General features: G+C 34.2%; 1 protein-coding gene across 1 annotated transcript in view; it reads left to right on the forward strand.

Moving 5' to 3' along the window:
- LOC132705096 (uncharacterized) overlaps positions 1-13,738 on the forward strand; it is a 115,728-nt gene that overhangs the window by 71,946 nt on the left and 30,044 nt on the right. Inside the window, exons 5-6 of the mRNA XM_060675527.1 lie at positions 1-264; positions 8,208-8,417. The exon at positions 1-264 is cut by the window's left edge and continues 2 nt beyond it. Coding sequence (XP_060531510.1) covers positions 1-264; positions 8,208-8,417 — 474 coding nt within the window. The remainder of the gene's footprint in view (positions 265-8,207; positions 8,418-13,738) is intronic.

A 13,738-nucleotide genomic window follows, 5' to 3' on the forward strand; every position in this document is an offset into this window, starting at 1 on the left:
AACGAAGGGAATCGAGTGCCGACTCGGGCATTAGGAGTATGGGTTCTAAATCTCGACGGGATTCCCACCATACCGCCATTTCCGACTTCAAGACTGAAGTAGCGAAGCTGTGGCAGCGGCGCGAATCAGTTTGCAATGTGGTTAGCCCCAGTTCCGCAACTGCCAGACGAGATAGCGGGGAGTCGGCTCGTAGTGGTAGAAGGGATTCAACATCTTATTCGCATCAGGCTTCAAGGAGGGGTTCGGGAGAAAGCGGAAAAAGCAGTAAGCATCCGATTTCCCCGCCCATATTTTTGCGTTATTTGTTTTGCGTAAAGACGTTCGAACCCAGGTATAAGTGGTCGATACTCGACAGTGGCCCGAAAAACACGTCAAATTCGCATCAATAAAAGGATGACTTGAATAATTCCACATATGGACGTTAAACTTAATGATTAATTTAAACTGTTATCAAATTCTTCTATTTAAAACCATGATGTAGGAGAATCTATCCAGAAGATGTCCAAAATAATATATTTCGTTTATTATCTCTTTTAGAAAATAGTATTAAATACAAAATTTATAGACGAGATTAAAAGAAACAATTTAAAATTATTTTTAAATATACAGGGTGATTCATAAATATATGAGAAATTAAACACATTTTTAAATGGCCCTCTATATTATGGCATATAGATATAGATATATATGGCATATAGTTACTTCATTTTATACTTCATAACCCAATGTAGGGTTGTTATGGTCTATACTGAGTGTAAAATATTAATTTTTGCGAAAAAATCAAATGGAAGATCCTATATATTATTATTTATTGATTATTCATAATTTATTAGTTATTAATTTTTTTAAAAGAAAGGCTCATCCTTATTCATTACCTATAATCCTCCATTTTCCGCAACCGCAAAGGACATTCTACGTAATCAAAAGCTCTGTGATTTACTTTCGATTTTCAACAGTGTAAAAAGGTAAAAAAAAAACAATTTCAAAATCGTCATATTTTTTGCAGTAATGATCAAAAGCTGAATTTAAGTTGACGTAAACAAGATTTCACTTAAGTGACAAAAATTGACGACACTAATTGACGTAAAAAAGACGTCACTTAAATGACATAATTCGTCTCAGACATCAGTCGGTCAAATTCAAGTCCTGCTCACGTCATACTGGAAATACGCTGCTACCTGGAAATACGTCAATGAGAGAACTAGATCACCCATGTAGCTACTAAAGGTATAGATGTCCTGCCTAGGCCGATAATAAAAGAACATATAATCCAACAATTAAAAAAAAGCATTTTTCAGCATTTTGACTATCCATGTATAATTTGCAATTACAAAAATTCTGATCGATAACTCCTTAATTTCTACACCCGTCAGTGTCATAGTAACAAAATTTTTATTGAAATTCTGTTTTGATCGAAAAAATGAAAAAAGTATGGAAATGTATTATTCAAAAACAATCATAAAGTATTGGCGGATCGGAAAATGCAATATTGATGCTACGACCAAATTTTCAGAACACTCCAATGTACCGTTCGCCGTAAACGTCTAAAGTAGAATCAACCGTGAAACAAGCCGTATAGAGATATATGCCGATAATACAGGATATTTTGAAAAGTTGAGAATATTTTATTTTACAACATTTATTCTTCTCAGACAATCCTTTCCCTCAGTATTTTCTAAACGGGATAAACATTTTATAAGATAGTTTTCACTTAAAGTGAACTGAATTTAAGTTTAAGTTATTGAAACTAAGCTTCGAGTAAATAATAAAGGCCAACAAGTGAACCAAATCATATAAGACCTTACACTGCCTATTTGAGCAATTTGACATTTTTAAACATTTTTGCAAACAAAGTTATTAAATTTATGTTGTGTTGAGTGTTGCAATGACGACTTGCTTGTGATTAGGACGACTTTCGCATATTTAAAAGTTAAATTTTGAATAACACTGCGAAACTTTTCTATAGAGATAAGAACGAAACATTTCGATTAATTAAAGAATTAAAGATTATAAAATGGTCTGGTCTATTAAAAAGCAACTTGTTCATGTTGGTTAGTTTTTGCGAAAAAGTAGAAAATTAATATTGTTAATTAGTTGATTTTATGTTAAGCGTTCATGTGCTGCTTAATAGGAACATTTTTGTTGCATCTCATCAAGGCCAGCGAATACGAAAGGTTATTTTTTTCATAATCTGGAAGATAGTTGGCATTTCTACCGATTAGACTTAATAAAAACTAATATCACACCAAAATAAAAGTTAATTGTATAGATAAACTGACGTCAATCTAGTAGATATAAACATGTGTCTATGTTATGTTGTATACGTACTATATAATATAATGTGCGCTGAAATATTCGTACACAGTGAAATAATACACGGAATAAGACTCTATAAATGGGTCAATGGGGAACTAGTTGCATCTTGAGAGTAATAGCCGCATCGTCGGAGCATTGTCTGCGTGCCATTTCCAATAACGTAAAGAGAATGTTACGGGGCCTTCAAACTGACGAGTTTCCTTTTGTATCCCCGAGGTGATATTTCGCGATATAAATAAAAGTAAATAAAAATTCAAATTACTTGCTTTGTTAACTTTATATCAGAGCTGCAAATGCAAGGAGAGTATGTTAATTTGGACAAACATTATCTGCAAAAAAAAAATAAATAAACGGATGGTGATCAAGTTGCGTTTCCAGGTTTTTAGCTATAGAATGGGTCTTACAAAAAGTGGGTATAGCACATCAGGCTTGTGCCCGTTTCCTGGCAGGAACAATTTATTGTAGTTCAGTACATATTTTCCAGCATGACAACAGGTATTAAATTGTCTCTTAAAAGAATGATTATTACAAATTAAGGCAAAAGACAACAGGTACCGAGACTCTTGAAATGAATACCATCAAGAAGATATATGACCCATGAGGCAATGTTTTTGAAATTTGTAGCTTTCAATGTTGTCGGCAATGACAATACAATAATAGCAAATGAGTTGAAAATTTTGTTTACCACTCATGTACAATTGAAAATAAATTCTATAATCTGCATAAATGAGACTTGTACTTTTTCAACTACCAGAGACAAGAGTGCAGAACAAACGATCTTTCGGAATTGGCGAAATACCCGTATGACTTAAAGTGTCGCATGTTTTATTTGGTCAATTTCCCTCGGCGTTGAAAAATTTTAAAGTAGGGGGTGATAGGGAATTATAGACAATAGTTTTTCCAAAGTGCTAGAAAAACCATGTACAAACGAAGAGCAAGAAGACGTTATCTCAAATATGCAACATGCTTTTCTTCTAGGTGCTCCACCCAAACTCATGTCCAACATATTTTTTATAAGCTCGATATCGGAGAGACGGTGGTTGGAGTTTTTTTTTAGATTTGTCACGCGTATTTGAAGATCTAACGATGGAGATTACGTTGAAAATTTGAAGATTAATTAATTAATTGAAAAATACACTTTTCTTTTCCAAAGAAAAACTGCTGCACCCAATATCGACAAACTACACATTTTTGAAATCGGAATTCAAAGGTCTTTTATCCTGAGTAAAAATATACAACGTGTTCTGTTAAAAGAAAATGAAAATTTTATTTTTTTTAATTTTTGCGATAATCATTTGCTTTTATTGAAAATAATCTCGAAAAAATCATAAAGCTTTTATGTAAAAAAAATTTACACAGCTTTTCAAGTAAACTTTGTAATTTATAAATCTGTCTGCGCAGACTTGAGCTGCAAGACGTGTCCAGTTCGGAGGGTTGCAGATGCAATTCTTATGCAACGCCGAAGGTCATATTTGTTTTTAAGTTACAAACTTACATCTAGTGTACAAGGTGTGCCAGATTGGATACTTTCAAAGAGAAACTCCCATTTTTATAGGAGATAGACCGAAAATAATGTTTCAGAGTTATAGGATGGATGTTTTTGGAAAATTTTGTGTTTCTATGAAAACATTTTCAAAGCAATATTTTACGCCGAATTTAATGATTTCAATTTAATATTTTTACTACTAATAGTCAATTAGACATCAACTAAAATATTTATTTTCGTATATAATATACACGATGGCATTTCTAAATTAATTTTCCAAAAATATATACTTAATATTTCGCACCAGAGTTTGGGCCAATTGCGTTTTGCACTGCCAAATGGGATATTATAGTTTTTGTTTCTGCGACCAATAAAATGAAAAAAAACAACCTCTTAAAGACATTTTCGGAAGATTGCGACACGACCTAATCAATAGTAATAATTTTGAGAATAAGTGGTAGCCGAAAACCACTGCATGAAAGATATATATTGCAGACACCAACATGACTGCGAGATGAACTTAACAAAATTCTTTGTTTGACATTTATTTGAGAAATTACGCTAAAACCTAGCATCTTTACGATCAAAATCATAATTTGGACACTAAATCGTCTCCTGTATTATGGTGGCATTGTCCAAAGCCTGGTTGTTCAAAACTATTTTTTCCAAGGAAAGTCAATCAAAATATCAAGTATGCTATATTTTTGGAAGAGTATTTTTGAGTATTGGTATCTAATAAAAGATTATATTTAGGATATTCAATTCGCAAATACAGAACTAAGCATAACAGAAAAGTTAGAGCGGCTTTTTAAAACCCACATTTTCGAAAAATGTCCAGGAATGGAAATGAACATCTACTCATGTGAAATTTTTAAGATACCTGTATTTGTTTTCGCCTCCAAGTATGTTATATTTTTAGAAAAATAATTTCAAGTACCTTACAATGATTTAAAAGTGACCATTTTGGCACACCCTGTACATTTGCCGCTTGGGGTAAGTCAAAATATTTTTCTACTCCCGTCTGTTTTAAATTTTGACGTTTGTCAATTCTGACGGACATGTCAGTGAATGTGTTCGTGTTGTTTTGCAAATATGTACCCAAAGACTAATACACAGAAATATGTTATGTAATAAATAAGACAATTTAAATAGTACGTGCTATAAGCTACAATTAAAATCTAGTGGACTAATCAGTAAGTAAAGTGACATTTATAATTTAAGTTTTCCACAGAAATTTTTCATACCGTTCGCATGAACTTTATTGGTTTTTACAATTTTTATATTAAAATCTTGTACTATTTTCATATATCCATGTCTCATCAGTACAAACAAAACAAAATTGAAGGTTAGGACCGGTTTTTCCTTGTTTATGCGATATTAGAAATTTAATCCTCTTAAAAGCTCTATCCTTCGATGATTTTTCTTCCAATTACAGCATTTTTTCTTAAATAAACTACTACACATTGTAAGAGTTAAACAAAATAACGTTTTAATTATTTTTACTCAAATGCCGTTTACCGCACGAGGGCTACCTTTTATAATTCAGAATTTTTAATAAAACACCTACAAATATGACTTTATTGCTTCCAGAATATTCACCCTGATAATCAATACACTTTTGCATTCGAAAAAACCGATCATCGAAGCACTTTTCCCACATTGATTCGGGCACCTCCAAAACATGCTTTTTAAACGCGTCAATCGCTTCCTCAGCTGACAAAAATCGTTGCCCACGTAATTTATTCCTAATATATGGGAATAAAAAGAAGTCATTAGGTGCTCAATGGATGGTCAATGCTCAAAAAGTTCTTTGTTTGCACTGATCCGTGAGCTCTAGCATTGTCGTCGTGGAGAGTGATTCGTCTTCGGCGGTGGTTTTTCTAATTTTTTCGAAAACTTTCGGCAAACAAATGATTGTATACCATTCAGAATTCACTGCTTTAACTTGCACCAAATAAACGGTGGCAACGTGGCCAGTTTTCCTGGAAACTATCATTTCTTTCGAGGTGCTTCACGCACAAACAACTTTTGTGGGCTTTGTCTCAATCTGAAAGACCCACACAGTCGACTGCTGCTGACTTGCTGGTCAATATGCATAAATTCATGATTCACCACCTGTCACGATATCATAGACGTGTTTGCAAGCACCGCGATAGTATTTTTTTATCATTTCCTTCGACCAAACAACACGAGCCTTTTTTTGAGCTGATGTTAAATTGTGTGGAACAAATTTTGCAAAATTGAATGTATGCTGGTCCCACTAATGCCCAAAGATACCTCAATCTCATGGCAAGTCACATGACGATCCTGCAAAATCAGTTTCCGCACTGCATCAATGTTTTCTTGGACAACCAGCGATTTTGGACGACCTTCACGAAATGCATCCTTAAGAAAACTACGACCACGACTGAAGTCTGAAAACCAGCCATAAACAGCAGTCGTAGATGGTGCTTTAACTCCAAAAGTTAAGTTTATCATGCGTTGCTGTTGAGTTAGTCCACGTCTAAAGTTGTAAAAAATTATCGCACGAAAAAACACAAACAACACTCTTTCGCCAAAACCTAACTGAGTAAACCTAACCTCAAAATGTCACTTTACTATTACGTATCGTAAAAAAAACAGCCTAATGATTATTATGGATTAGTGGATATAATGGATATAATGGACATAATTAATATCTTTGAGCAAAACTCTAGACGCGGTAGCGCAAAACGCTACACGTTCTAGTCACGAAACCCCGCAGCGAAATCGTATACTTGTTCTACAGGAAATTCCTCGATTGAAATGGATCGCCGTAGGCCGCGGCGCTAATTGATTGTAGAAAACGTGAACTGAAACTCGAGACTACGAAACGCCGGCCGATCTCGACGGCATTGGAATTCGGGCACTGGAGACGTCGAACAATCGGTGCAATATTCAGGACGCGTCTTTGCAAAACCACGAGATGCCTTGTTCGAGTAGGTTCAGTTGATAAACTACAATGGACGAATACATGCCCAGTAAACAAAAATATATTAATTAATAAAGGCTACCAAACATTTATGGAATATATGGAAACCATGTTTTTTGCAAGCCAGTGGCGGCTCCTGGGAAAAATTGAAAGTTGGTCTGCAATTCTTGAAAAAAAACTTACCTTAACCAAAAACAAGGAATTATTAATTTCCTCACTTATTTGTTCATGGCAAACTTCAAGCATTCAACAGAAAATTCTGAATTTCTTTCTTTAGAAGTGCCCTTAAATATCGAAGAATTTTTTACATGCTCACTAAGAGTTGAGAGAGTAGAATTCAGCCGAAAAATGTCTACGAGATATTCCGGGAAATTTCGTTCTTAACATTTTTCATCAAAGCTCCGCCAAATGTAATACAATTAATAATTTTTGATAAAGTATATCTATTTTTTGCCTCATTTTCATGATGTTTGGGTACCCAATATCTAATTGAACCCTAATATTGGTTGGCCGCAATAACTCAATTTTCTTACAATTACGAATGTGAATGAAACTTGCCCTAGATCGGTAATTATTATATATAATTATGCAACAAGTGTGGTAAACGGCATTTGACTCACGAGTTTATTTGAGTTTATTATTGAGTGGCTCGGATCTGTGGGAAACGAAACTGACGTGGTAAAGTGACACTTCCCGCATCCTAGATCGGTCGGTAATTAGATATTTTACAGATGGAAGTAGAAAAACAATATTTCAGTCGAAGCTTTATCGTAGTGTAGTACACTAACAAGAACAGATAGATAAACAAAACTAGTCGATAAGATTTGTCTTGGTAATGTTGATTTTACTGTTTCGCTTGCTAGTCGACTTGAGTTTATAATTTATTTCTTTTTGCAAACAATGTCGTAAGTACGGGGGTTATCGGAAATATAGAGGGAAAGAATTATTGCTCTGGCAGAACGAGGCAGAAGGGGGTGTTTCTAACACATATTCAAGGTTTCTGGAATTGGGAACCCGAAAGAATAGACCGAATGGAAGTAGTAGAAAAATAACTAGGGAAAGGCTGGATCGCTTTGTAGCTCAAATAGCAAGAAGAAATCCCATAATATCACATCCCGAGCGTCAAAGGCAACTTTTGCAAGCTACAGTGTTTCTGTAGAAAGTATCAGAAGGGAACAGAATTATTTAGCAGGCAAAATGATATTAAATTGGTGTGATGAAAACTGGACGGTTGAAGATTGGAAAAATGCCTAATTTTCAGATGGAACCAGAATTTGCGTACCATTCGATAACCAACGTATTCGTATTTCGTCCTTTAATTCTTATTCGACAAACCCCAACACATCAAAGGTATGTTGGTTTAATTTTTTGCAACCTGTAGTCAAAGTTTGGGGAGGTGGTTTTCGTGACTTTTTATATTTATGCAAGACAATCCCCATAACAATTTTTTTTTAGAAACGGAAGTTTTCGAGTGGCTTTCTTGTTTACCAGATCTCTTAATCCTATGGATAAGATCAAGAGAAAGATTAGAGCTCGTCAAAAATAACCCTGGTGCCACAGAGCCACTTATACAAGCGGTATTAGCGGAATGGGCAAATGTTCCCCAAGAAGAAATTAACACTTTGATGCATAGCATGACTCGTCGCGACGTCGGCGATTCTAGAGGTGGCCAATATTGATTATTAAAATAATTTGTTATTTTTGTTGAATTGACATTGTCAGAAAAATTATTTTTATGGAATTCTACACTTTTTGGTAATTGTTCTATTATTAACAAAATTTGTATTAATTTTTTTAATATAAACTTGGTTTGTAAAAACTTCTTTCATTCCTCAGTGCTTTTTTTCAAATTAAATTCTATTTCTCGAAATTAAGGAGATTTAGAAAAATAAGTTTAGTTGTGTATATTTTGGGAATTAGTTGGGAAAAACAAAAAACAAATTTATTAAAAGGAATTCTTAAAAATTCGATAGTGAGTTGCGCGTCCACGTAAGTTTCAACATTCTGTGACTCTTCGTGACATTCTGCGAATCAGACGTTGTACATTTCAGACAACCGACTCAGTTTATCTAACATATCCGATACATGTTCAATAAACTATGGCGTCCTTGTGGGTCACGGAAGAAGGGTTATTGACATGTCTAAAACAGATACAACTACGTCTGTCGTGGTGTCTGTCTATTGGTTAATGCCAATATCAAACGAGGAGGGTATGATTGGACCGTATAAGCTCAAACTCTTCAATAAATCGATCTCGTGAACATCTCACTAAGTCTTAGGCGCAGTGCATTGAGATCACTGGATCTTTCTGAAGCCCAAGTGCCCATACGACCTACCTATTGTTACCAACTTCCCGAAAGAACATCCTACCTTGTCGTAGGCCTATTATAATACCTGATTGAAATTCACTGAAATACCGATATACTTTCTATTACAAAAGGCATTAATAACACAGGTCTACAAAATTAAATTTTTTGATAGACGTTTTTATTTTGAAAACTGATTTTATATAATTTGGTATACTGGTTTCAAAAATTATATGCATTTATTTGTATCACGTAAGGTTTTTGCAAATGTTAAATGAAAATATTTCTCAAACAATTTATTTTTTTATTCAGTAAAAAAGTGGAATCCTAGTTAAAAATAGTGAAAAAAAAACTTTTTTATATATGGTATAGCCGTTCCATTTCCTTAATGTCCTGGTGAAACCTCTCCCCCTGTTCTTTAATAGTTCAATTGTGAAAACTGGAAATGCACTTTGAAACTCATATTACAACCTAGACGATGAAAGTGTTGTAACATATCTTGAACAATGCTTTCGTAGTCTACTTCCTTAGATTTCCCAACAAACTTTCAATTACTTCTTTAAAAGAAACCTAAGCGTTTTTCTCGGCGTTGGTCATTGTGTTTTCAAAACCCTCGGCTTCGCATAATGTTCTTATATGCGGTCCCGTAAAAATACCTTCTTTCATCTTGGTATCAGATATGACTCGAAATTTCTCGCACAAATATTTGAAACACTGTCCATTTTTGTCGAGGGCTTTAACAAACTGCTTCATCAGGACAAGTTTGATATGTACAGGGGCCAACTAAGCTATTAAAACATTTTTGCTACCAGGTGTAAGGCTTCTTCTAGATCTCTATCTCTTGCCCGACTATTCCACTCACAAATAAAGCATGGAAATTTTGTATAAGCCCCCTGTTATCCTAGGAGCATGCACAACACTTTACGGTCACCACAAAGCATCCACTGATGTTCTTGGTAGTGTATTTTCTTCAAAAGAAGTCTCAAATTTTCATACGGTTCTTTCAAATGTACCCCATGTGCAAAGGGAACCTAATTTTGAAACTAAGTCAGGAATATTATTGCAATACACTAGCGGTCCTTCCTGAGTAAAATATTGACATCACTCTTTTTCGCGATCCCGATAAAACGTTGATGTGACATCAGGCGCCAGCAAATGCTTGTCACAAAGTCTGGACGCTAACAATTCGGCTGCATCCTTTAAAAGGTGCAAATCTCCAATTAAATCATTTAATTCGCTCTGGTTAAACACATCGGGCTCTCTGAAATCTGGCGGAAAATCTGAATCATCTTGGTCGAAATTAAATTCCTCTGATTCTGACGATATGACGTTTTCTAGTCCTTTTAGAGCGGTGGGTATCGATACATCTGGTCCATGAGGAACTGGCAAGGTTGGGATACACAATTTGTTTCTTATTTATTCTGTTGAATCCTTGAACTTTATACGAACATCATCTCTCAATGTCTTCTTTTCATATTTATACCTTCTAGAACACTATAAATTCGAAACAACGAAGACAACAGCTGCGAACAGAGTAGCACAACTACCAATACAACCAAACTGCGCATAAGCAGGTTACAACGCTGTACTCAACTCTGTTGCTTTCCAGAGAAATATGATATAATCCAGTGTTGCCAAACTACATTTAATTTCATAAAAATCAATTCATTTCAAAGTCATGCCTAACATGGAATAAACATATTCATGTCATAGGTACGTATATTAATAAAATAGCATTTTTAAGATATAAAGCGCTATGAAAGAAATGACGCGATAGAGCAAAATTATGGCGTTTTTTGGAAAAAGGGACTCCAAAAATGTACAAATAAGCAAACAGCTTGCAAACATTCAAATCACTGTAGACCTGTGCAAACGATGATTTCGAAGGTAACAAAACTGAATAGCTCTCAGGAAATTCTTTAAAAAATAAAAATAAAACCTATTTACTAACGTTGCAAGTTTACAAAAATTCCAATCGACAAAAATATTGGTATAGATCGTGGGCACAGTATTATAAGCATAATAAACGCCCCTTAAATCCTAGCGTGATTTATTTTTTCATTTTTTTCGAACCCCGTGCAGTTGGAATTATCTACATGATTATAGTAAAACTAATCCAGTTTTCCAAGATTGCATTAAAAAAATACAACTTTAATATTCTTAGCACGTTATACAAGCTGCATTGCACAGCAAACAAATTCCCTCAAACCAAAAATCGCACATTTAAAAAATGCAATTTACTCTTACTCAGAAACACTGGTTCTCCGGTGTGGCCTAATTTGGAATCAACGGGTTTTTTAGAAACGTTATATTTTTCCAGATATTCAAATTGTTCCGTTAAGAACTTATTATCAATACTTAACGCCATACAATACATAAACACAAATGCTTTATGCGCACGGTCGAATAGTGCTCGGTAATCCACAAGGAGATGTTTTGCCAATTTCACCGGAGGGTAAATTGGATGTATTATGTATATATGTTCATATAGCACGCGTATCGTAATTTTGATTGTTTTACCATTTCATGCGTGAATTTGGTTTTCAAACGGTTTTCATACATTGAATGTGCAACTATTATTATGGTCCCGTTCAAATATTGACATTTTATGTGGCAGAACTTTCTTTTCTTTATTATATAAAATACGAAACGGCTCACAAAAAAACGTCAAACAAAAACCGGCTACAGAAAATTAAATTTGCAAATTTCAGAAATTAAATTTTCACTTGTTTAATGAGTTAGCTACAAACATAGATTAGATAAATGAAGAACATGTGAAAATGCCTGGGTATTCTCGAGGGCTTATATTGTTCCAAGTCTAAGAAATTGGAACTGTCGAAATTAATATAATAAAACTAGATTGCAGAGTAGACCTTTATACCAATTGGATCGTATTGAGACTTTGATTTTAAATGAAATATTTTGTCACCCAATCTGCAAGAAACTTAAAAAGCGTTTTAAATGAGACGCGCTATACGTAAGTATACCTAAATTTGTATTTGAAACCTTCAATATGCCATTAGTAGATTGTATACACAACGACCTGCGATAGCAGAATTTGGCTACGTAAGCTACGGATGACCATACATAAGTTTTAAAATATTTGCTAACCATAACCAATGCATTTGTATCATTTTATATAAGTAAGTTTAAAATGTTTAATGGATAGTTTCAAAATCCCTCGTATAATGCACAACATGCTTCTCTAATATATGGGACTGTAGTAAATTACACATCTGTTCACATTAAATTGAAACTATGTTTATAAACAAAAGTTAGAAAAACATTTTTTCAGAAAATGCTGAATATGGGTATAAAAATTGTCATTAAAATTAAAGCTAAAAGTTCTATGATTTTGTAAAATGAAAACACTGAATATACACTATATAAATAATTTTGCATTGACTAAGAATATTATCAGTTTTTTAGGTATAGGTATACCAGAATTATAGAGTTTTTACAACCGACACGGTAATTAACTTTGCCTACTGTTTATTACTCCAAGACCGCAGCCCCTTATAGAACACCCTGCCAAGCAAGCCCTTACTCCTAATCATTCCAGGACCGTCCATGGAATTTATCTATCTACACTAACAAGCGACATATAAGTATGTTTTCAATCTTTTTGGCCTCGTACTTCCACTTCTGAATTTCTTATAAAATTGCAAACACTCAAAACAATTTGTTTAGCATCCGGAGGCAAATGGATCCGTTTCTTTATTTGCCGAGGTAGTTCGTATTTTGTCTTCAAATTCTGCGTTATTTTCCATATTTTGTTCTAACAGGAGAACATCTGCTTCATTCCACGGTGTCCACATTTTAAAGTGTTAAAAAACAGGAAACTTCAAAAAATGTTTAATTGTAAGATTCTAATAATTAATATAGCGTATTCTTATAGCGTACCTATATCTACCGTGAATATAATCTCTACTCTTAAAAAAGACTGTTTTTGTTTACAAATTGAAGACACAAATACAATAAAAAAAAATACAATATGAAAAATGTTGTTCATCGACAAGCACACGAGACAAAAATGATTATTTCCAAACTTAATTGTAAGATCAATAGAGTACAGGTACTAACCTTTACCTTTGAACTATGCGGTGAAAAAAGCCTCGCATAGTCAAAGCTCGAGATTCAGGCACATAAATACGTACTTACTGTACTAATGTTAAAATAAACGCTTCTACTTATTCGAAAATACCCAGCAGCATCAATGCTTAATCAATTTTTATAAAACTTCTGGATTCCTCACGCGTCGGTTTTTGTTGAGTCAAACTAGCTAACATTTCGCCAATCATCCTGTTGGCTTCTTCAGAGCTTGACTGAAACTGGCTCGCATTTTACTCTGTACCTACTTTTAAATTGTTTGAGGCGGGCGAAGCTAAATGATGGGCATAAACACCATCTCGGATTACTGATTCCCATATTGGTGACAGGTAGAGACTTGAGTAGCGGTTAAGACTGTTAGGTTCCTTATAGATTTCTATAGACTCTTGGATTTTTCGTTGGTAGAAGAATTAATTACTATGCAACGCAGCCTTAATTCTATCTTCTCTATCAGACTCTTTGAAAAAAAATCTGCCACCCCTCATGACTAAAATTCCTCGTCTCACGGACTCCCAAAGATTCACAAACCAGGATTACCCCTTCGACCTATTGTCAGCACCATTGGTTCTA

Source organism: Cylas formicarius, unplaced genomic scaffold (genome assembly GCF_029955315.1).
Source record: "Cylas formicarius isolate icCylForm1 unplaced genomic scaffold, icCylForm1.1 PGA_scaffold_7__23_contigs__length_41026272, whole genome shotgun sequence".
In the NCBI taxonomy this organism is placed as follows: Eukaryota; Metazoa; Arthropoda; class Insecta; order Coleoptera; family Brentidae; genus Cylas; species Cylas formicarius.